Genomic DNA, 23,279 nt, shown 5'->3' on the forward strand with positions numbered 1-23,279 from the left:
GGGTCCATTAGAAAGACAATAGTCCAGGTGGGGTCCCAGGTCTGCTTCCTGAATTCCAGACCCAGGATGGCTCCACTCAGTCTGTCACAAGGTATTCATGGGGTGCCCCAAGGGTAAAGCCCGCCAAGACTGCTCCCACCTGTGACAAAGCTTACTCCTTCCCGCACTAAGGAAAAGCAGACACTGCTCTTAATCACTGAGCCTTCTCTCCTGCCCCTTCAAAGCTGGTTGTGAGGAAAGGGAAAGGCTATCTCTGACCTAAAAAGTGTTAACTGCATCCTTACTCTAGGAGTGTGCAGTATTCAAAAGTGATGGACAAAATGTCCTGCTATTGTCAACTCCCTGACTCTCTGTAGTGGATTCCTCTCTGAGGAACGGAAAACATTTGCCACCAAGAGAACAATAATCCAGCAAACAACTACTTGCAGAGGCACAGGTGTCAAAAGGCAAGTGACTTGGGAAAAGAAACTTAACTGGGAGACCCACAAGCTCATCGGTGGTATGGACATGCCCTCCTGCCTCAGTTCTTTCCAATGCCTCAGTTTCTGTCTCGTGTTTTGAGATCTTGACACAGTGCTGTGATCCAACACCAAGTTAAAGTTCCTGCTTAAATCCAACGCACAAACAGCTCCCTCAGTGGCGAAACGCAGCGGTAGGTTGCCCAGCAACACTCTGCTATAGTGGAGGCAGAAGGTAGGTGGGATGTTGAGGGGAAAGTACCTGGATCGTGAACAAGAAAAGTAGTGGGGGAGGGGGAGAGAAATGAAAAAAAAAAAAAAGTAGTGGGAGGGGCTTTTCGAGTGTCTGAGCTTTCGAGTTTATAAAATCTCTTCAAATTATGGCTGCGTTTCTGGAAACAGTGTTAACCTCGGCTTCCTAAAGTGTGAGCAACAGTTTTCCTGCAAAGAGCAGGTGTGGTTCCACGCTCTCATCTCTCCTGACCGCTGCCGCCTTTCTGCAGCCGTATTTCCAGCCCCAGGGCATCCCAGATTGAACTCAGGCTGCTAGCCCTTTAAACCGGACCTGCGGGGGACGACGTGGAACCATAGAACAAGCGGTGTCAACCACGTGGTTCATACAAGGCAGCGTTCATGTTGGAACAGGGCAAAGCGTATTTCCTTTCTGAGCTGTACAATTTGATGTTTCGAGAGTCTCCGTTCTGTTTTCTTCAGTTGAGTTTCCAAAAACTCTAACGATGCCGCTCCTCTAGAACAAAAGTTTGGTTTAAGATAACACCACCCGTCTGTCTCTAGTGCCCTTTTCAAAAATGGTGCCTCGGTCTTCAGCAGGGATAGTTCTTTTGCAATTAAGATCCGGGTGGAAACAATGGGTAGGTGCAGCGGGGCAGAGCCGAGGTTGCTTCATAGAGCCTCTTGCGGGTCAGAAGGGAGGGTCAGGTCATAGTTGGGTTTTGTTCCTGCTGGAGCGGGAGTACTCTGCGTGTAGGGAGCGGCACTGCCGGCTGCCGAGGCCTCGGGAGTGTCCCCGGCTTGCCAGTTAGCAGAGTAGGCGGCGGAGCGGCGGCCCCTGGCAGGTCACCATGTGGGCCTTCCCGGAGTTGCCGCTGCCGCTGCTGGTGAATTTGATCGGCTCATTGCTGGGATTTGTGGCCACTGTCACCCTCATCCCTGCCTTCCGTAGCCACTTTATCGCCGCGCGCCTCTGTGGCCAGGACCTCAACAAGCTCAGCCGGCAGCAGATGTGAGTAACCGCAGGCACACGAGTGTCCTGGGTTAGGGGACTAGGTTGTGCAGGGGCGAGGGCTGCGGTGCTTGGCTTTGCGCTGGCCGGAGAGCTAACTCAGGCAACCCAGAACTCTGGAAGGCGATAGAAATATCTATCCTGGCAGGGCGCGGTGGAGCACGCCTCTAATTCTAGCACTCTGGGAGGCAGAGGCAGGTGGATGGCTGTGAGTTCGAGGCCAGCCTGGTTGGTCTACAAAGTGAGTCCAGGACAGGCGAGGCTGCACAGAGTAACCCTGTCTCGAAAAACAAAACAAAACAAAACAAAAAGTAATCTATTCTGGGAAGGACGTAATGGGACCTTTGGCTATCAGGACTTCCAGCAGTGGTATCCTTTCCCCTGTGCACACTTCCTACTCCGTCACAAACTACAAAATACTTGGAAAGAAAGCCACTCTGGTTTACGGAAACCCCTACTATAGTGAGTGACCACGCCCCTTTCTTCTTCCTCCTCCTCCGCCCTTGCTGCTGGGCTGCAGACCAGAGTCCCAGGGAGTGATCAGCGGTGCAGTTTTCCTCATCATCCTCTTCTGCTTCATCCCCTTCCCCTTCCTGAGCTGCTTTGTGGAGGAGCAGTGTAAGGCATTCCCCCACCATGAAGTAAGTGCGTTAGTGGCGACTGTTGGCTGGGGCCGGGCGCTTGGGTTGGGGTTATTCGGATTTGGGAAGGAGGGTGCTTGTGGACCCAAGAAAGGAATTCTGGGATTGGTGATATAGCTCAGTGGTAGAGCACTTCCCTAGTCTGCGGAAGGCCCCAGGTTCAATCCTAGCTCCGAAAGGAAAAAAAAAATGGGAGAGAGAGGAATTCTTGAAAGGCGGCATAGGACAAGGCTTGAGTCGTGACTTGCCCGAGCCTCCCCAGTTTGTGGCCCTAATAGGTGCCCTCCTCGCCATCTGCTGCATGATCTTCCTGGGCTTCGCTGATGACGTACTCAATCTGCGCTGGCGCCATAAACTGCTGCTGCCCACAGCTGCCTCACTACCTCTCCTCATGGTCTATTTCACTAACTTTGGCAATACAACCATTGTGGTGCCCAAGCCCTTCCGATGGATTCTCGGCCTGCATTTGGACTTGGGTGAGTAGCCCTGTCACTACTGCCCCTGTGGTACCTACTTCGGGGTACCCTCCCTTCTGAGATCCCAGTAGAAGACCTCTCCTGGTGGTCCATCTCTCCATCAAATATTCCTTTTCTGCCCCGGGCGGTGGCACGCACCTGTAATCCCAGCACTCAGGGAGGCAGAGGCAGGCGGATCAGTGTGAGTTCGAGGCCAGCCTGGTCTACAAAGTGAGTCCAGGACAGCCAAGGTTACACAGAGAAACCCTATCTCTGAGGGAAAAAGTATTCCTTTTCTGCTTCTGTGTCTGCTCAGATTTCTCTCTTTTCCCTTCTCTCTTTTTCTATCTCTTCTTTCCTTCCTCATGCTGGCTAGGCAAGCACTCTGAGCTATATCAAAGCTTTTCCTTTCTCTTCTTTTCTCTCTCTCTCTCTCTTTACAAAAGTTCAAAACAAGATCACACAATAAATTGCCTTGCACTTACCTTAGTCCAGGCAGGCCTTAAACTGGTAAGCCTCCTATCGCCAGCCTTCCAAGCAGTTGGAATTACAGGCCTGTGCTACCAGGCCTTGCTTATTCAGATCCCTTTTGGTGCTCATCCATCCTGCCGTCTGCTCTCAAGGAATAATTAAATAATAAGTCAATCCAAATCCTGCTTCCTCGCGCTACTGATTCTGTGTCTCCCCAGGGATCCTGTACTATGTCTACATGGGACTGCTTGCAGTGTTCTGTACCAATGCCATCAACATCCTCGCAGGGATTAATGGCCTAGAGGCCGGTCAGTCACTAGTCATCTCTGCTTCTATCATTGTCTTCAACCTGGTGGAGCTGGAAGGTAGGTGGGACTGGGGACCAGGGGAAAGAGAAGCCTAGATGTTAAGGGACTTGCCTGATTTTAGAGAATCCCTGGGGGAAGGGGACAACACAAAAGTCATTTTAGAGTGGAAGATATTTACTTTGCAAACAGGAGTTTTGCAGTAAGGAATTATTAAGCATGAGAAAGAAAAACAGCAATGCTGTCATTTATAGCTTGATTGTCATGCATAGCAGGACGGATGGTTTCTTTTTTTTTCTTTTTTTTTTTTTTTTTTTTTGGTGTTTTTATTTTTATTTTTTTCTTTGAGAAAGGGTTCTCTATGTTAGCCTTGGCTGTCCTGGACTCGCTTTGTAGACCAGGCTGGCCTGGACCAATGGTTTCTACTGGATTTACTTTCACAGGATCCTAGCAATAGAAAGGGTCACTCTTGCCGGGCATGGAGGTACACACCTTTAATCCTAGCACTGAGGCACAAACAGGCAGATCTCTGTGAGTTCCAGGCTAGTCTGGTCTACACAGTGAGTCCAGGACAGCCAAGGCTAACACAGAGAGATCCTGTCTCAAACCCCCTCCCCCCCCAAAAAAGAGACAAGAGTTTCTCTGTGTAGCCTTGGCTATCCTGAAACTATCTCTGTAGACCAGGCTGCCACAGAGATCGGCCGGCTTCTGCCTCATGAGGGCTGGGATTAAAAGCATATGCCACCACCACCTGACTCTTCCTACTTATTTAAAAAAAAAAAAAAAAAAGTGTGTGTGTGTGTGTATATATAAACAAACAAACCTGGGAGGCAGGCAGAGGTCTGTGAGTTTGAGACTAGCCTGGGTTACACATGGAGAAACCATATCCTGACAAAAGACAGAAACAAACCCCTCCCAAAACAAAACTAAACAAAAAAATACTAAAACTTACTCGTGCCTTCTGAGAGCTCCCAGTTCAGAGCACATCTCCACTTCCTGTCATCCTCTCCCAAATGACCCCAAACCGACCCTAACAGGAGCACCTCATAGCGCCCTTGCCTGAAATGGCTTACGACTCCTTGTCACATGTGACTTCAGACGTCTTCGTCTCTAAGTGAGTCCAAGTTCACTCTCTGTCATTTCTGGTTGTCTTTAGTTGATGAACATCAACAAGTGTTCATTAAGCGTGAGCACTGTTTTGTTCTGAGGCTGAAGCACATAGCCCTGAAACTGAGAGATCCAAGTTCTGAGATGAAAGGCCAGTGCACCCCCCCTACGCCCAGCTAAAGCTAAGCACTTTTTTTTTTTTTAAGCTAAGCACTTTTTAAGCATTATCTCATTTACATCAAATGATGACTCTATGTAACTGGCATTACCCAGTTTTATAGATGAGAAAATGGAAGCTTAGAGAAATTCAGTGTCATATTCAAATTCATACAGCTAAAAAGTAAAACTGGTATTCAAACCCAAGCTGGAATCTGTTTTTTTTTTTTTTTTGGCTTTTTGAGACAGGGTTTCTCTGTGTAGCCTTGGCTGTCCTGGACTCCCTTTGTAGACCAGGCTCGCCTCAAACTGACAGTGATCTGCCTGCCTCTGCCTCCCAAGTGCTGGGATTACAGGCTTGCACCACCACCACCCGGCCCAGCTGGAATTTCTAAGCCACACTTAAGACAACCACTAGCTTTTGTTGTTTTTTCTCTGTGTAGCCCTGGCTGTCCTGGAACTCACTGTGTATCTCAGGCTGGCCTTGAACTCAGAGATTCGCCTGCCTCCGTCTCCTGAGTGCTGGAGTCACTAGCTTGTTTTTTTAATATTTACTTATGTGGATGTTTTATCTGCATGTACGTCAATCTGTACACCAGAAAATATCATCTGATCCTATGAGACTACAGTAATAAATGGTTGTGAGCTTCCATGTGGGTGCTGGGGATCGAACTAGGACCTCAGAAGCAGCTGCTAGTTCTAACCACTGAGCCTTCTTTCCAGCTCATCACTAGCTTTTTTGAAGGCTCGATGAACGTGATAGAGTATTGGGAGTTGTTTGGGAGACACGGATGTTAGAGGCGGTCATGGTGGCGACGTACTTGTAATCGCAGCACATGGGAGGTAGAGGCCAGGCTTGGCTATATAGGAAGTTGGCGGCCAGCAGAGGCGGCATAGGGTAGAGTTAGTCTTGAAAGTGACTTGGGTGAGATGTTCCCAATGGCTGGGAGCATAAATTGGATGCAGATGAGACCAAGGAACGTAGGGAGGGTAGGTACCGACTTTCTTCTTTTTCCTCTGCTCCAAAGGTGACTACCGGGATGATCATGTCTTTTCCCTCTACTTCATGATACCATTTTTTTTCACCACCTTGGGATTGCTGTACCATAACTGGTAAGTAGACCTCTGTGGATAAGGAGAAAGTGACTGGTGTGTGCGGCAGAGATGGTCTTGACATAACCCAGCTTCCGATGTCTAAAATACTCTTGTTGGGTATTCTCTGGGTCTTCCCAGAGTGGTTCGCCGGTCCTGGTGTTGGTGTGTGTGAACACAGGCATTCGTGGTGTGTGTGTGTGTTCATGCTGCAGAGATCTCTTAGGGTCAGGAGTAGCCTGTTGCTGAGTGTGGGTCACGTGAAAGAAAGGGTCAGTAATGACTCCTGCCGTGGCTCAGATCCTCTCTCCCTTCTAGGTACCCGTCACAGGTGTTTGTGGGAGATACCTTCTGTTATTTTGCTGGCATGACCTTTGCTGTGGTGGGAATCTTGGGACACTTCAGCAAGACCATGCTGCTCTTCTTTATGCCACAAGTGGTCAACTTCCTGTACTCACTGCCTCAGCTCTTTCATATCATCCCTTGTCCTCGACACCGCATGCCCAGGTAGCTGTTGTGGGGCTTGAGAGCGTCACTGTAGCTTTTTGCTTGAGGTAGCTAAAGCCGACCCATACGTTTCCTGTGTAAAAAGGAGTGGGGTGGGGGGAAGACGGGATAACTGTCTGTGGGTGGCATGTGATCCTTTACAAAGCTCATTTGCTCCCATCATGTGTGATGCTCACAACAGTTTGGCTCTCCCGGACGTAGGAAGAAACTTCAGTGCTCAAGTCCTCAGTCCCCTTCCTAGTAACCACAGGGTGGAGAAGCTCTTTGATTCAATCACGTGAAATCATCTTCCTGTTGCAGACTCAACACTAAGACAGGCAAACTGGAGATGAGCTATTCCAAGTTCAAGACCAAGAACCTCTCTTGCTTGGGCACCTTTATTTTAAAGGTAACAAGGTAGCAAGGAGGTAAGGCCCCAGGCCGCCATCCTTAACTTGAGGGGGAAAAAAAAGAGTTAACCTAGGTTTTCCCAGGCCCAAGGGGGAGTTTGGGAAACATCAGGAAGATTCTTGATGAAATGTCACTGAAGTTGCCTTCGCTTCTGGTCCTTCCAGGTAGCCGAGAGCCTCCGCCTAGTGACAGTTCACCGAGGTGAAAGTGAGGACGGGGCCTTCACTGAATGCAACAACATGACCCTCATCAACTTGTTGCTTAAAGTCTTTGGGCCCACGCATGAGAGAAACCTCACACTGCTCTTGCTGCTATTACAGGTAAAAGCAGAGGGTGGGGCTTATGCACACTGCCCTGTCTCTGTCGCACCTCGGTTCTAATTCCAGTCCGTTTCTCCTAGGTCTTGAGCAGTGCTGTCACCTTCTCCATTCGGTACCAGCTTGTCCGACTTTTCTATGATGTCTGAGTTCCCTGACGATCGCCCTTAACCACACAGTCTCCACAGGACCTCACCCGGGGCCAACCTCTCACTGATCCAAGACTGCCTTCTGGTCCAGGTCTCTCGACTGTTCGTTTTTTTCAGATTTTGTTTTTCTCCCATCTGTGATTCCTGGCGTCCTGGAGGACCTTATCAGACTTAGTCCATTAGTTGGACTTCGCCTACGGCTTTCTTCAGCTTACCACTCTCTCCCTTTCTGTCCCGTCTGGTGGGGGTGGGGGGGCTGTGGGATCTTTTATGCAGATTGTCACAGCTCAACTTTCTGAGCCCTAACCCTAAAGGAATTCGCTGGACCTCGAGAGAGAACCTGGGCGAGGGCTAGAGTTAGGGCAACATATACTCCGAGGAAACCTCACATTTGACTATGAAATTAAGTGTTCTGATTGGGAAGAGCAGAGGCAGGGCCATGTGCTCAAAACAGTGACAATAAAGGACTGCCTTTTGCTTGCTCCTGTAGGTATATCCACTCCTCCCCCTTTTTGTTTTTTCTTTTCAGCGGGTTGAGGTGCTTGAGGACTGAGGCCAGGGCTTCCTTGTACTTAAGTGCTCTACCACTGAACGGTAGTCCCAGCCTGGTATATTTGTTTTTCGTATGGGCATTTTAGGATATTTTGGAAGAGTTAGAGTCCGATAGGGTACTTACCTCTGCTCCATCAGACCCTTTCTTGCAACAGAACCAAGTAACAGAACCAAGACCAGACAGAACATGTTGAATAAATATTAAAGTATTAACTTCCCCCTTCCCCCCTCTCCCATGACAGGCTTTCTCTTGTGTAGCCCTGGCTGTCCTGGACTTTCTTTGTAGACCAGGCTGGCCTCAAACTCACAGACATCTACCAACCTCTGCCTCTCAAATGCTGGGATTAAAGGCCTGTGCCACTATGCCTGCCTAAGGTACTAATTTATAGTAGCACAAAGAATCACAGTGCTCGGCTTTGGCTAGGATTAAACTCTGAGGAGCTTTCGTTTCATTCTTTTTTTTTTTTTTGGTTTTTCGAGACAGGGTTTCTCTGTGTAGCCTTGGCCATCCTGGACTCACTTTGTAGACCAGGCTGGCCTCAAACTCACAGCGATCTGCCTGCCTCTGCCTCCCGAGTGCTGGGATTAAAGGTGTGTGCCACCACGCCCGGCTCTCGTTTCATTCTTTTTTTTTTTGTTTGTTTTTCTTTTGTTTTTTTCGAGACAGGGTTTCTCTGTGTAGCCTGGGCTGTCCTAGACTCATTTTGTAGACCAGGCTGGCCTCGAACTCACAGCGATCCGCCTGCCTCTGCCTCCCAAATGCCGGGATTAAAGGCGTGCGCCACCACGCCAGGCGAGGTTTCTTTTAAACCTTCTCTTTGCAGCCATGCTGGTTGGTACACGCCTTTATCTCCCAGCACTAGGGAGGCAGAAGCAGGCAGATCTCTTGAGTTTGAGGACAGCCTGGGCTACTCTGAGAAAGCCTGTCTCAAACAAAAGCTTGGATGGCAATGTTGCACACCTTTAATCCCAGTTTTTGGGAGGCAGAGGAAGGTGGATCTGAGTTCAAGGCCAGCCTGATCTACAGAATGAGATTCAGGGCTATACAGAAAAACCCACTGTTTCGGGGCCGGGCGTGGTGCCACACGCCTTTAATCCCAGCACTCGGGAAGCAGAGGCAGACGGATAGCCTGAGTTCAAGGCCAGCCTGGTCTACAAAGGGAGTCCAGGACAGCCAAGGCTACACAGAGAAACCCTGTCCTGAAAAACAAAAAACAAAGCAAAAAAACCCCCAAAAACAAAAAATCACTGTCCTGAAATACCCCTCTCCCCCGGAAAAAAAAAAAAGCCCTCCCTTTGCCAGATCAGAGGAGGGAGTGTAAGGTTTTACTGCAGATCCTTTTTCTTTAAAACCCTAGGCCAGCTCAGATTTCCCAGGGACTAAAGAGGTGGCTCCAAACTCCACCCTTCTTGCCTTCCGGGTTTGGTGTCGCGCGGTAGCGTTTAAATTTCGCGCGCTTTATACGGATAGGCCATTTCCACGGGTGACTTAGCAGCCAGCTCGGAGGCCACTCCGCCTTGCCCTCTTCCCCGGGTAAAAAGGTTTTCAAATTGGACCAATCGCTGGGCGCGCTCTCCCCGCCGAGACGCGTCACGGAGGGGTTAATCGCAACCAACCACAAGCGGGTACTAAAGAAAAGAGCCAATCAGAGGAGAGCGGGGGGCGTGTCCTGGTGGCTTATAAGGGCGGGCCCGCCCGCGCGCGGCGACAGTTGACTGCAGCGGTTGGCGGCTCGTCTCCCGTTGGCGTCGCTCTCGTCCTTCTCTACCTCGTTCACCATGTCGGGTCGCGGCAAGACCGGCGGCAAGGCCCGCGCCAAGGCCAAGTCGCGCTCCTCGCGCGCCGGCCTCCAGTTCCCGGTCGGCCGCGTGCACCGGCTGCTGCGGAAAGGCCACTACGCGGAGCGCGTGGGCGCGGGCGCGCCGGTGTACCTGGCGGCGGTGCTCGAGTACCTGACGGCCGAGATCCTGGAGCTGGCGGGCAACGCGGCCCGCGACAACAAGAAGACGCGCATCATCCCGCGCCACCTGCAGCTGGCCATCCGCAACGACGAGGAGCTCAACAAGCTGCTGGGCGGCGTGACGATCGCGCAGGGCGGCGTCCTGCCCAACATCCAGGCCGTGCTACTGCCCAAGAAGACCAGCGCCACCGTGGGGCCCAAGGCGCCGGCGGGCGGCAAGAAGGCCACCCAGGCCTCTCAGGAGTACTGAGCGGGAGCCCGCCCGCGCCGCCGCGGCCCCCCAGCCCTCCCCACACCTCCACAACGGCCCTTTTAAGGGCCACCTCACCCCTCACGGAGAGAGCTGAGCCACCTCGGGCTGCGAGCCGCCCCGGACCGCCGCGTTCCCGTCTCCTCCCCCTCTCGGCCCCTCTCGCGCGCGCGTCTCTCCGCCTCTCCCCTTCCCTGCCCCTTCGGGGTCCGCCACGGAGGTCGCGGGCGCCGCCGGCACCTGCCCATCCCGGAAGACACAGCCTCCGCCGCTCTCCGGTCGTCGTCGGTGGGCCGCGCGGAGAGAGGCCGGGCCGCCTTCCCGAAGTCTCGGGCGGCCTCTTTGGCTGTGACGTGCGGGCCGAGGTGGGCTTGAAGGTGAGTCCCTCCGCAGCCGCAACCTGGGCGTCTTTTCTTCCGCTTGGTGCTTAGACCTCTCCTGGACCTTCCAGAAGTGACTTGATAAACCAGGCTTCGGTGAAGAGGAGTGTATCGCATTGTTTGGTCCTGTGTGTCGCGCCCCCACCCGCCACCAACCTTGCTGGCTTTTCATACCGGTCTCCCTCCCTCCCCCCTCATATTCATTCATAGGACGGTGTGTGGAGTGATCGGGACAAAACTCACTAATAGGAACCGGTTTTCTCCAGGATGCCTCCTGGAAAGGTTCTGGGAGACGCTTACAGGCCTGTGGACAGAAGAGGAGTTGCGTTCTGCCGCAGGACTCTGGCAGCCGGGCCTAACCATCCTCCCCTTTCCCAGCGACTCAACTACAACCCATACACCTAGATACCAGCACAAGTCGGTGGGTCCCTGTCTGGACTGAGCCTTTGTTGGCTTGTGAACTGGAATTTTGCAGCTATTCTAAGTCTAGAACCTTAGGTAGTGGGGCGTTTCAATTGGTTAATTTTATTAAAGGATTGTTTGGTTTTTTAGAAAACTGTGTCTGATTTTTGAGTTGCTGTAGGCCCGACGCGGGGATGTAAATAGCTCCAAGGTAGAGCCATGCTAGTGGCGTGAGTTGTGGTGGGAGTGGGTTACTGTAGGGTAACTTCCCTTCAGACGGGGAGTGGGAAGGGCTGTGGAAAGGTCCTGTCACTGTACAGTCTGTAGGAACTGATGGCTGCTGTTTTCTCTTTGCTTGCTTGGTGCTTCCTGGGGCTACATTCCCAGAACATAAGGCAGTCACAGGATGTTTTAAAACAGAAAAGTCCCAGACTCAGAATTCAGGCTTAAAAGGGCTTTGGGTTTATTTAATATTTCCCAAACTCCACCAAAACAACCACATTCAGAGGCGGTTTGCTAGTGGCATTGGTTACATTCAAATATTGGCTTGGACTTAAAAGCCCCAACTACTGAAAGGCAATGAGTCATCAAGGCCCCAAGGTGAGGCATGTCTCTGGAAGTCTCAACACCCTGTGCTTCAGTGTCCTGGGATGGTCACCCCCTTAGGAAGCACAGGGCACTTGAAAGCCAGATGGAGGCACTGGAAAGTGGCAGCCAAGATTCCTATGCCCTAGAGCCAGTTAGTGTGCATCATTAAGCTGCCTTGCAACATCCAGGATGTTCTTGGCCCCTTTGTTCAGCAACAAACTGGCCAGACTGATGCCCAGGTTCTCAGCAGCTAGCTGGGCTCCTCTTGGAATGTTCCGGGCGGTGATTCCAACCAGCTGTGGGTCATCCTCTGGGCCGTCTTCATGCTGGATGACAGCGGTAAGAATTTGGTGAGCCAGAAGCTCACAAGCGGTTCTGTTTATCCCTCACCTCCCAGTCAGTACCTGGATAGGGACCTGGATGGTAGCCTGCATGGTCTCTTGCATGCTATCTGAGCCATCTAGACTCCAGACTCCCCCAGTCAAGTACAGCTAGGAAACAAAACCGACCAGCACATTTAGAGAAAACTGCTTGGAAGTTTGGTGTACACAGAAATACCAGTCCCGCCCCCTCGTTCATTTCCCTGCTTACCTGCCCATCCTTCATCATGGTATGTACTGCTACTGGCACGCTACAGCCTCCTTCCTGCAATGATAAAATTCCTTTGAGCTCTAATGGCCTTTAATACCACTTTTGACCTATAATTTGGTATAGGTCTTTATATATATCTGAAGATATAACTGAGAAAGGCTGCTGGAGCCAGACAAGATCCTCACCACACATACAAAACGTCACATACAGCAGTTACCTGAGAAATCTCCCTACTGCCCTCCTAGGTTCCCCCAGGCCCCCACTCCACCAGGGAAGAGGCCCAAGTCTTACCAGGTGCCTCAGAAAGGCCCTTTCAGCAATGCAGCAAAGCAGCGTCTCAGGGTCATGCAGCGCACTCACTAGATCCAAGATATCCTGGTCCTTGGCTCGGACTTCCACAGCTAGGGCTCCCTAAGGGTACCACAGACCCACATGTGGGAAACCCCTCCTCCGCCTGCCTCCAGGGGCTTCTGCATGCCAAGCCTGCGCCTCCCCGAAGAACACTGACTTCCATAGGAAGCAGGTGCCAAAGGCTATGACCCAAGGTTCTTGAAGGGGCACATCAGCAAAGCCCTCTCCAGGCAAGCTTACCTGACCCACCGCATACATGCATTCCTCTGGGTGCAAGATCTGGGGAGGCAGACAGAACACACAGAATGGTGGGATGGGGCGTCCAAAAGCAGTGACCTAGGGTTTGCCAATCTAGGAGGCCTGGGGGAGGGGAAAGCAGGAGTCTGGCCATTAATTCCAACCTCCCTAGCACCACTTTACTTCTGGTTCGTAGTCTTATTGGCAGAATGGTCAAGATACACCAAAGGCAGACAAGAGGCGGCCCCTACCTGCCCCAGGCGGTTCTGCCAGCCCATCCGCTGTAGGCCAGCCACAGCCAGGATGATGGCACTGAACTCCTGCTGCTCATCCAGCTTCCTCAGGCGGGTGTTGAGGTTTCCCCGCTGTGGAGAGACGCTAAGGAGATACGACCGACCCACATAGAGCACCCTCGCTTCCCTCCACTTTTTTTTTTGTTTTGTTTTTGAGACAGGGTTTCTCTGTGTAGCCCTGGCTGCCCTGGAACTCAACTGTAGATCAGGCTGACCTCGAACTCAGGGAGATCCACCTGCCTCTGCCTCCCTGAGTGCTGGAATTAAAGACATGTGCCACTATGCCCAGCTTGTAGCTAAATTTTTTAAAAGACCTTTTTTGTCTGGGTTGTGGTAGCTATAAATGCTTTTAATTCCAGCACTCTGGAGGCAGAGACAAATGGATCTCCATGAGTTCAAGGCCAGCCTGATCTACAGAGTGAGTTCCAGGACAGCCAGGGCTACACAGAGAAACCCTATCACCAAAAAAAAAAAAAAAAAGGAAAAAAGAACCGGGTAGTTGTGGTGCATGCCTTTAATCTCAGCACTTGGGAGGCAGTGGCTGGCGGATCGCTGTGAGTTCGAGGCTGGCCTGGTCTACAAAGCAAGTGTAGGGCAGTCAAGGCTACAAAGAGAAACCCTGTCTCAGAAAAGACAAAAAGAAAAAAAAGAAAGAAGACAGACTTTTTTTCAGCGGGAGTGATGGCACACACCTTTAATCCCAGCACTAGGGAGGCAGAGGCTGGCGGATCACTATGAGTTCAAGGCCACCCTGCGCTACAAATCGAGTCCAGGACAGCAAAGGCTACATAGAGAAACCCTGTCTCGAAAAAACTAAAAAAAAAAAAAAAAGAAAGAAAGAAAGAAAGAAAAAAGCTGGGTGTGGTGGCACATACCTTTAATCCCAGCCCTCGGGAGGCAGAGGCAGGGAGATCACTTTGAGTTCGAGGCCAGCCTAGTCTACAAAGTGAGTCCAGGACATCCAAAGCTAATACAGAAAGACCCTGTCTCGAAAACCCCCTGCCCCCTCAAAAAAAGGAAAAAAAATGTGTTCGAGGCCGACCTGGTCTACAAAAGTGAGTCCAGGACAGTCAAGGCTACATAGAGAAACCCTATCTCGAAAAACCAAAAAAAAAAACAAAACAAAAGGAAAAAAAAAAAACCCAAAAAACAAAACCCTTTTTTCAACAGGATCTCACAGTGTAGTGCTGGCTGTCCTGAAATTCACTCTGTAGACTGGGCTGGCCTTGAACTCATAAAGATCAACCTGCCTCTGCCTCCAAGAGTGCTGGGAGTAAAGGCATGTGCCGCCTTGCTGGGCTGGGACATACTCTCACTAGTTTTTATTTTTGTTTTATGTGTGTGGGTGTTTTGAATGCACGCATGTGTGTGGAGGTCAGGAAAGGGCATCAGGTCCCCTACAGGTGAAGTTAGAAAGACTGGTGAGCCACCATGTGAGTTGAACCAGGGTCCTCTGGAGAAGCAGCCAGTGCTTTAAACCACTGAGCCATATCTCCATCCCCAGGGCATACTGTTTTTAAAATTAGGGTTTTTGTTTTGTTTTGGTTTTTGGTTTTTCGAGACAGGGTTTCTCTGTGTAGCCCTGGCTGTCCTGGACTCACTTTGTAGACTAGGCTGGCCTCAAACTAACAGAGACCCTCCTGCCTCTGCCTCCTGAGTGCTGGGATTACAGGCATGCACCACCATGCCCAACTTAAAATTAGTTTTATGAAGCATCCCACATATTCACTGTAAAAATCAAAGCCACCTGGCAGCATAGAAAGTAAAAACGGAAGCCGCTTGCTTCCACTCCTGCCACCCAGACGTCATCATTTGTGTTGCCAAGGCCTGTCTGTCTCTAGCTAACATGTCAACTCTACATAAGCAGGAACAATGTCCATTTCACAAGGATTCTGGTTGCCAGGCACCTGCCTGGGTTTAAGAAAACATTAAAGGGGCTGGAGAATGGCTCAGAGGTTAAGAGCACTGTCTGTTCTTCCAAAGGTCCTGAGTTCAATTCTCAACAACCACATCATGGCTCACAACCATCTATAATGAGATCTGATGCCCCCTTCTGGCGTGAAGGCATACACGTGGGCAGAATACTGTATAAATAAATAAGCCGGGCATTGGTGGCACACACCTTTAATCCCAGCACTTGGGAGGTAGAGGCAGGCGGATCAATGTGAGTTCGAGGCCAGCCTGGTCTACAAAGAGTCTAGAACAACCAAGGCTACACAGAGAAACCCTGGCTAAAAAAACAAAAACAAAAACAAAATAAAAGAAAGAAAGAAAAACATTAAAGGACCATAGATGATGGATGGAAAGACAGACAACCCGCTGCCTGGACAGACCCACTTGCTTTGGAAGGCCCTTCTATTTTCAGGTCTCTCAGAGTCTCCAGAACTTCTCTTCCTCTTTGGCCACTGCCCTTCCCTCTTCTGAAAGGATACAATACTCTTGAATTCCAGATGTGGGAACTTTCTCTGCAGCTGGGCCACTCTCCTCAGGGAGCTGGTTCCCACAGTGCTGCTCAGAGAGAGTTTAAAATTAAGCACAGGCTGTCCACTGTTCCCCACTGTCCATCCCTTTGTCCTCTGTATACCAGGCCCCACTCACCTTTTCTCTGGTAAGGTTTCTAGGGTCTTTCCAATAAATTTGGGGTGAAAGACAACAGCATCACAAGGATTTTCCCGTCTGGAGAGAGCAAATGATGATATAAAATTATTATTATTTGGAGACAGAGTTTAACTCTTGCCCAGTCTGACCTAAAATTTACTATGTTTTTATTTCACTCTCTTGACTGTTTAAATTTTTATTTGTGAGGTGAGAAGCATATGCATGCTGTGCCATGTGTGTGCGAGTCAGAGGGCAACCTCTGGGGTTCAGTCCTCCCTTCTACCCTGTGGACCCCAGGGACTGAACTCAGGTCATCGGCTTTGGCAGCAAATGCCTTTACCAGCTAATCCATCTTAAGCCAATATTCTTGCACACTTATACCTTGAGATATAACCTCACTAAGTTCCTCAGGCTGACTTAAATCACTCTGTAGCCCAGGGGAAAAAAAAAAATCAAAGACCCCCCCATGGTAGGACCAACCCTGCCCAGGCCCCGTCACGCGCATGACTCTTACTTGCAGATGGCTCCAATGGTAAAGCCAGGAGGTAGTATGGTAGGCACATCCTTCAGGGAGTGAACGACCAGGTCCACTCTAGAGATAAGAGGGGAGGACACGGAGAGAGACTTACTCATTTCCACCCACTTGAGCATCGACTGCAGCCATCCCAGGGCCTGAGAGCCTTGAGGCCTCACCTGCTCCAGCCCCCCTCCCCCCCCCCCCCCCCCACCAATCTTATACCCCAGGCAGTTAGGTGACTCCAAAACAAGACACTCTCCTTTGTGGAAGCCTATGAGCTCCTTAGCCTAACCCAATAGTCCCGCTAATATTGGAGAGCCACTTTGAGATTCTAGCAAGAGTCTGGAGGGGTACCACACTCTCCCAACTTCACTGACTCATTTTTCTCCAGGGCGTTTTCCAGCTCCTTGGTAAAGAGGCTCTTCTCTCCAATCTGCCAGGGAATAAAGAACCTCAGAGTGAACCTCTTGTAGGAGCAAGTGGGGAGACAGGCTAGCAGCAGGGATGGGGACTGTCATTACCTTAGAGAGCGCAGTATCAAGAATCCTGTCCCCAGTGGTGGACATAGCAACTGAGGAGAGAGTCAATCAGGTACTCATTAGGCAACGTCTATGGAGCCACCTGCACCGCATTCACATACCCTAGCTCCTACCCTCCAGGGATACACACACTGACAGAAAAGGCAGACACGCTCATAAAAAGACCCAAGGCAGAAGGTATTAAATGCCAGGCTAGCCCAGGCAGTTGGAGGTGAAGATATTCACAGGGAGGCAAGCCCTCCCATCTGCAAGCAGCCAAAATAGAGTTTTACAAGCCAGAAAACGCTGTGTCCTCCCATTCGCTCCTCTCAAGAAAACTTACTGATTTCAAACTGCACACCAGGGTACAGGGCTTTCAGCATCGCCACCACAGTGTCGGTCTGTATTCGAGCCAGCTGGGGACAGAGACTCAGATGTTTCCTGCCCTCCCCTGGCCACTGCCCCAGGTTCAAATCCTTACATGGATCAAGGAAGATATGAAAAGGACTGGACTTCTCACATGGAGAAGGGCCTGGCCTGGGACCCCATCCTCTGTACCCCAACCCCTTCCCTGGCTCAGGGACCTTTTTGTCAGAGGAAGTAAGTTGCCGATCCCCATGAAATTAACTCCCAGGCACTCTGTTTGCTTTATACTAGGAACTAACCCTTTGGGTCCCCTCAACTGGTAAGCTTGTGTCAGTCAGACCTCCTCCGGTAACGCGCTCTGCCTGTACTCACCTGGCTCTTACGGGTACCCACTCGAATCACCCTCATCTTTGAGCCGTTTTCTTCCTGCAGAAGAAAGTCCCCAGGTTACAGTCTGTTCCACGACACCTTATCCAAGAACCAGGACCACAGGCTTAGGAGAAAGGATCCCCCCAGGCCCTTGGCCAGGTGAACCTGCAAGTCGGAGAAGACTCCCACAACTGGTCCGTTAACTTCCCCTGGTACCTTTTGTCCTCCTCCAGGATCCAAAGAAAAGCTGTAATTGGCTCTGTTGTGGTGGCGGTGGCAGCAGCTAGGACACTGAGCCCCAAAGCCCAGCCTGACTAAGGCAGTCCAAAGTGGGAGGCAGGGCTGCACACAGCCAGGTGGGTTACATGATAAGGCCCATCAGTCTAAGCACAGTGAGGGTGGGCCCGGCTGGAGGGCGGGGCCTACAAGAGGCTGGGGCAGGAGAGCCCCCACATCCCATCCCTCCAGGACAGGCTCACGGTCCACAAGAACAAAGGCACTTGAGAAAGCCACCCCAGCCTGCAGGTGAGACACTAAGTAGTCCTTAGTTGCACTAGGATGCACCCTAAAAAGATTGAGGTCAACCAATCCAATGGGATACTCCTGTTCGTCTTGGCTTGGTGACTTTGGGGACATCACCCAATCAAGGGCCTGTTAAGTTAGTTACATGGCACCTAATGCTTCAAGATGTCCCCTAAGACTTTAAGGCTAAAGTGCCCAGACTTCATTTGGCTAAAGGCTTCCCAGAGCTCAAAGGGACACACCTCTTCCTCCTGTCAAGGTGCCTCGGACAAAGGTGTTCAGTGCCAAGCAGGTAGAACTGGGTTCTGCAGGCTGACACAAAGATCTTATTTCTTCCTGCTGAGCAGAGCCTCTGTAGAAACTGCCCATCTTTCCTGCACTGGGCTGCTCACCTCACAGGCTCTTCCGTTGCCAGGCACCCAGGTTCTTAGTCACTGGAGGAGGTGAAAACTTGCTTTGGATGCCATCTACTCCACTATGATTACTCCTCCAAGAAATGGCTCTGAGATGGCCTTTGCAATTTAGCTAGGCTTGAAATAACACAGAAGGCCTAGGCCACAGGGAGCCCATAAAAAGGAACTGCCATTCCTTTCTCTGCTTAACTGATTCTTTAAATTAATTGAGCCCATCATTTGCGCCATCGTCCTTGCACTGTCCTCACAACAGCCCTACTAGGTTAGACAGGGTTGGCACATCCCCAAGTGTCACAGAAGCAAAGATGCAGTGGGGTCAAATTACTAGCTAAAAGTCTCACAGCTATGAAAAAGGCAAGACGTGGGCGCTGGAATCCAAATCTTGCACCTAAAATGACTTCATTAGCAAAGGCTCACGCAGCTCACAGCCTGGGCAGGAGATAAGCAGGTTTCACAGGTCGGCCTTTATCTCAGGCGGCCTGCCCACAAGTCCCGGGCTTTCTAGGCAGGAGAGAAATGACAAGGCCCAGGGGTGGTGCCCCACTCACAGTAGTAGCTGAGGTGTGTCTCAGCTGGGGACTCTGTGGGTGGCTGTGTGACTTCTATAACGGAGAACGGGAGGTGGTGTGCACACCTCCAAAATGTTTGTATACAGTTCTAAGATTTGTAGACAGTTCTCCCCTGAATCAAGTGGATCGTATTCCAAGGTACCTCGGCCCCTACTTCGTGAAAGAATCAAGTCTGTGTATACACCTTTTCTGGCTGGATCACTAACCCGTGAGCCACGGGAAATCCGCCAGAAGCCCACAGAGATGGAATTCCACCATGGGCCATATTTCCAGTTTCAGCCTCGCCACAACTGCTCGGGATCACCCCTTCCCTAAGGGCAACCGTGTTACTGGCCCTTTAAAAAGTCTAGCGGAAGGGGATAAGAATGACAGCTAGCTATTCTGACCAATAGCCGGCGAGCATGGCAATCCGGGACCAATCGTTGCACCCAGAAAGTCCCGTGAAGTGCTGGCTAACCGGCTCGGGACTCACCACGGTTGCAGCCGCGCTGCCGTTACCGGACATGACTCCGCCCAGGGCGCAAGCGCGGCCCTGCCGCTGCGGTCCCCTGGGGTCTGCAGAAGCCGCCGACCTGGGCCGGCTGGGACTGAAGGCACATGGGGCCCGAGCCCGCACTTCAGCCGGGCTGCCCGACCTGCTGAGCTCTGCGTCACGTCCGTTGCCCTCCCTCGAAGGGGCGGCACCTTCCTCTGGGCGGGAATTAGGATTGCGACATAGCCGGCTTCATTGCTGGGCCACTGCACTAAACTACCAGATTGATTTTTTTTTTTTTTAACTTTTTTGTTTTGTGTTTTAGTTTATCGAGACAGGGTTTTCCTGTGTAGCCTTGGCTGTCCTGGACTCGCTTTGTAGACCAGGCTGGCTTCGAATTCACAGAGATCCGCCTGCCTCTGCCTCCCTTAGGGCTGGGATTACAGGCGTGGGCCACCACGTCCGGTTTACTCATGTTTTCGGTGTTTCGAGACAGGGTTTCTCTGTCTATCCTTGGCTGTTCTAGAGCAAGCGCTGTAAACCAAGCTGGCTTTGAACTCACAGAGATCACGTGGCCTCTGCCTCCTGAGTGTTGAGATTAAAGGCTTTAGCCATCACCGCCCGGCTATTTTATATTGCATTTATTAAATGTGTGTAGTGTGGTTGCACGTCTGCCGTGGCGTGCGTAGAGAGGTCAGAGGATAATCTGAGGGAGTCGTTTCTTGCTCCCCTTTGTGTCCCAGATTATTTGAACAAGTTACCATGCCTGCTAGGGTGCCTTCATTGTTGACAAATAAAAGAGCCCCAGAAGGCGCCTCAGAATTTTATAGCTTCAGCCGGGAATGGTGGTGCACGCCTTTAATCTCAGCATTTGGGATGCAGAGGCTACTGGATCTCTCAAGAGTTCGAGGCCAGCCAAGGCTACACAGGGAAACCCTGTCTCTGAAAAACAAAAATCCAAAAACGAACAACAACAACAAATATGTACATATACCTCTCCAGCACTGGCATAAGCAATTAGTGTAACAGTGGCTTTTCTTCTACTCTATTTAAGCTTTGCTATAGTCATCAGGTAAGCAGGTGGCTTTGGTTGTGGTTGTTGTTGGGGTCTTTTGTTTGTTTGAGACAGGGTTTCTCGGTGTAGCCTTGGCTGTCCTAGACTTACTTTGTAGACCAGGCTGGCCTCGAACTCACAGAGATCCGCCTGCCTCTGCCTCCTGAGTGCTAGAATTAAAGGCGTGCGCCACCACGCCCAGCCTGTGTCAGGTGGTTGTTTTTTAGGCAAAGTTTGAGCTACTATGAGCTCAGGCTGGCCTTGAAGTTTTCCATTTTCTTGCCTCAGCCTCCCATTTCTTGTTTTTTTGTTTGAGACCATCTCAAACTTACTGTGTAGCCCAAAATGACCTTGAACTCTACCCCCCCCCAAGTGCTTGGATTACAGCACATACCACCAAGCTTGAATTTCCAGAGAGAGAAAAGATCATGTCCGGGTCTGGAGAGCTGGCTCGGTGGATAAAAGTATTTGCTGCTCTTAGAGAGGACCTGGATTTGATTCCTAGCATTAGCATGGTGCTCACAACCACCTTTAACTGCAGGTTTCCTAGAGGTTCTGTCTCCTACCCCTGATCTCCCCTGGTACCAGAAATGCATGAGGTGCGCACATATGCAGCTAGGCACCCACAAATGCGTAAAATAAAAACAACTTCCCTAAAGGAAAAGATCATACCGACAGCCAGGCTTTATGGTGTTCAATACCAGCATTTAGATCAGGATCTCAAGGTCAACTTCAGCCACAGAGTAATTTTTTTTTTTTGGGGGGGGGCAGGGTATTGAGACAGGCTTTGTCCATGTAGCCTTGGCTGTCCTGGACTTACTCTGTAGACCCGGATGGCCTTGAACTCACAGAGATCTACCCACCTCTGTCTCCCAAGGTGCTGGGGTTACAGGAGTGCATCACTATGCCCAGCTGCCACACAGTAAATTTGAAGTTAGTCTGGGCTACAAGAGACCCTATCTAGATTTGGGGTGGGGGGGAAATCCAGCTAGATGGGGTGGTACATGACTTTATTCCCAGCACTCAGGAGACAGGGACAAATCTCTGCAAGTTTGTGAAGTTTGTGGCCAGACTGGTCTATATAGTGAAAAAGTGTATTGTGGAATGTGCAACCCAAAAGACAGTGAGTGTGTGTGTATGGGGAGGGTATGCAGCTCTAAAGACAGTGAGTGTGTGTATGGGGAGGGTATGCAACTCTAAAGACAGTGAGTGTGTGTATGGGGAGGGTATGCAACTCTAAAGACAGTGGGTGTGGTGGGAGATGCACCCCGAAAGTGAGTGTGGGGGAGTGCACAACCCTAAAGACCAGTGAGTGGGGGGGGTGCAACCCTAAACACAAATGAGTCGGGGGGAACCCTAAAGACAAGTGGGAGTGTGGGTATGAGTGCAACTAGAGACAAGTGGGTGTGCCAACACTCATGAGGGTGAAGTTCAAGGCCTCATGTGTCCTAGGTGTACTTTGTACCACTGAGCTATATCCCTAGCCTAGAAAGTGTTTGTCAGGTGTGTGCCAGCGCTGGGGAGGCTGAGGCAAAAGGATTCTCAGTTCAGTGCCATGCTCGATAGCAGGACCCTATCTCAAAAGCAAACAAAAAGAACCCTAGCACACACAAACACATGCTGGACTGGCATGCACAGCACAGTATAGCATGCCCAAGGTCTTCGGTTAGTCCCAAGAAACACACATGCATGGTTCTTTCCACTGCTTTGATTAATAATAATGAATTGAGCATTGTACAGACAGACATAGACAGCCATTTGTTTCTTAAGTCATAATTGCTGTTCAAAGTTATGTCCAGATTGGAAAAAAAAAGAGGTTCTGAGAAAGTAGAAATTGCCCTAAGTTGCTAGAAGGAGTGGTACACACATCTGACTCCAGCTACTGAGGAGGCTAAGACAGGATGAGGATGCCTTGTGCCCAGGAGTTCAAGACCTGCCTAGACAACACAGGAAGAGCCCATCTCAAAATGGAAGAGAATGGCCCTGGAGCTGCCAAATGGCTCCGTGGGTAAAGCACGTAACGGTACAGTCATGGTGACCTGAGTCTGACCCCCGAGTTTTAATCCATGGTAAAGGTAGGAGAGAACCCACTCCATAAAGTTGGCCTCTGACCTCCACATGTGTTCCATCACATGCCTAGTCCACCTCCACATCACTCACACTAAACAAATGTAAATAGAAAAATTTAAGATTAGCTGAAAGACAGTGTGGTGCACTCCTGTAATCCCAGCACTCAGGGAGGCAGAGGCAGGTAGGTCTCTGTGAGTTTGAGGCCAGCCTGGTCTACAAAGTGAGTCTAGAACAGCCAAGGCTACACAGAGAAACCCTGTCTTGAAAAAATGGAACAAAAGCCGGGCGTGGTGGCGCATACCTTTAATCCCAGCACTCGGGAGGCAGAGGCAGGCGGATCGCTGTAGGTTCAAGGCCAGCCTGGACTACAAAGTGAGTCCAGGACAGTCAAGGCTAAACAGAGAAACCCTGTCTCGAAAAACAAAAAACAAACCGGGCGTGGTGGCGCACGCCTTTAATCCCAGCACTCGGGAGGCAGAGGCAGGCGGATCGCTGTGAGTTCGAGGCCAGCCTGGTCTACAAAGTGAGTCCAGGGTGGCCAAGGCTACACAGAGAAACCCTGTCTCGAAAAACCAAAAAAAAAAAAAAAAAAAAGAAAAAAAAAAAACAACAACAAAAAAAGGCTTTGTAAACTGTACAAACCCAGGAAAACATCTACCATGCTGCCTCTTTAACAAAGCTGCCCAAATCACAGTGCCCATGATTTTTCTCGTGGCCCCAGCTGGCCTGGACTTCAGGGAGATCTTCCTCAGTACCGCGTGCACCACCAGCTTGCTTGTGTTTCTTTAAACAATCTCAAGGGAGCAATTTGCTGACAGGGCCCCAAATAACATAAGCACAGTAATATAACCTTTAACTTGAGAATTTCAAAAGGGGAAAAACATTTGAACAAAAGATCTTTTATCTTGTTTATCT

General features: G+C 50.6%; 3 protein-coding genes across 4 annotated transcripts; 2 read left to right on the forward strand and 1 right to left on the reverse strand.

Annotated features, from left to right (window-relative positions):
* Positions 1-1,385: 1,385 nt before the first annotated feature.
* Dpagt1 (dolichyl-phosphate N-acetylglucosaminephosphotransferase 1) lies at positions 1,386-7,420 on the forward strand. 2 transcript variants are annotated; one of them, XM_051156285.1, is made up of 9 exons: positions 1,386-1,701; positions 2,222-2,342; positions 2,605-2,818; positions 3,487-3,633; positions 5,865-5,949; positions 6,247-6,435; positions 6,736-6,823; positions 6,990-7,145; positions 7,226-7,420. In XM_051156285.1, the coding sequence occupies exons 1-9, from the start codon at positions 1,541-1,543 to the stop codon at positions 7,289-7,291; spliced, it is 1,227 nt and encodes a 408-aa protein (XP_051012242.1). In that variant the 5' UTR covers positions 1,386-1,540; the 3' UTR covers positions 7,292-7,420. The 2 variants fall into 2 exon arrangements, with proteins under 2 accessions (XP_051012242.1, XP_051012240.1); XM_051156283.1 differs by lacking the exon at positions 7,226-7,420 and having other exon boundaries at positions 1,387-1,701; positions 6,736-6,842; positions 6,990-7,137.
* Positions 7,421-9,564: 2,144 nt separating this feature from the next.
* On the forward strand, positions 9,565-10,175 carry LOC127198036 (histone H2AX). Its single transcript, XM_051155838.1, has one exon. It carries the CDS (start codon positions 9,623-9,625, stop codon positions 10,052-10,054), a length of 432 nt encoding a protein of 143 aa, XP_051011795.1. The 5' UTR covers positions 9,565-9,622; the 3' UTR covers positions 10,055-10,175.
* A 1,328-nt stretch (positions 10,176-11,503) lies between these two features.
* Hmbs (hydroxymethylbilane synthase) lies at positions 11,504-19,436 on the reverse strand. The gene is made up of 14 exons (XM_051156286.1): positions 19,241-19,436; positions 17,268-17,321; positions 16,873-16,945; positions 16,533-16,582; positions 16,389-16,444; positions 16,009-16,086; positions 15,495-15,572; positions 15,329-15,404; positions 12,855-12,968; positions 12,607-12,645; positions 12,307-12,426; positions 12,016-12,069; positions 11,829-11,915; positions 11,504-11,750 (listed from the first exon to the last, which is right to left on the reverse strand). Exons 1-14 carry the CDS (start codon positions 19,271-19,273, stop codon positions 11,577-11,579), a joined length of 1,086 nt encoding a protein of 361 aa, XP_051012243.1. The 5' UTR covers positions 19,274-19,436; the 3' UTR covers positions 11,504-11,576.
* Positions 19,437-23,279: the final 3,843 nt, after the last annotated feature.

The sequence above is a fragment of the Acomys russatus genome, chromosome 14, assembly GCF_903995435.1.
Source record: "Acomys russatus chromosome 14, mAcoRus1.1, whole genome shotgun sequence".
In the NCBI taxonomy this organism is placed as follows: Eukaryota; Metazoa; Chordata; class Mammalia; order Rodentia; family Muridae; genus Acomys; species Acomys russatus.

Excerpts from the sequence above, each read along its gene's own strand:
- Dpagt1 (XM_051156285.1), top strand. The coding sequence starts at position 1,541 with ATGTGGGCCTTCCCGGAGTTGCCGCTGCCGCTGCTGGTGAATTTGATC. Across the intron at positions 2,343-2,604 it reads AGGCATTCCCCCACCATGAA|TTTGTGGCCCTAATAGGTGC; the intron begins GTAAGTGCGTTA and ends GAGCCTCCCCAG. Across the intron at positions 3,634-5,864 it reads CAACCTGGTGGAGCTGGAAG|GTGACTACCGGGATGATCAT; the intron begins GTAGGTGGGACT and ends TCTGCTCCAAAG.
- LOC127198036 (XM_051155838.1), top strand. The coding sequence starts at position 9,623 with ATGTCGGGTCGCGGCAAGACCGGCGGCAAGGCCCGCGCCAAGGCCAAG.
- Hmbs (XM_051156286.1), bottom strand. The coding sequence starts at position 19,273 with ATGTCCGGTAACGGCAGCGCGGCTGCAACCGTG. Across the intron at positions 16,583-16,872 it reads TGGTGTGCAGTTTGAAATCA|TTGCTATGTCCACCACTGGG; the intron begins GTAAGTTTTCTT and ends CTCTCTCCTCAG. Across the intron at positions 12,646-12,854 it reads GGCAGAACCGCCTGGGGCAG|ATCTTGCACCCAGAGGAATG; the intron begins GTAGGGGCCGCC and ends CTGCCTCCCCAG.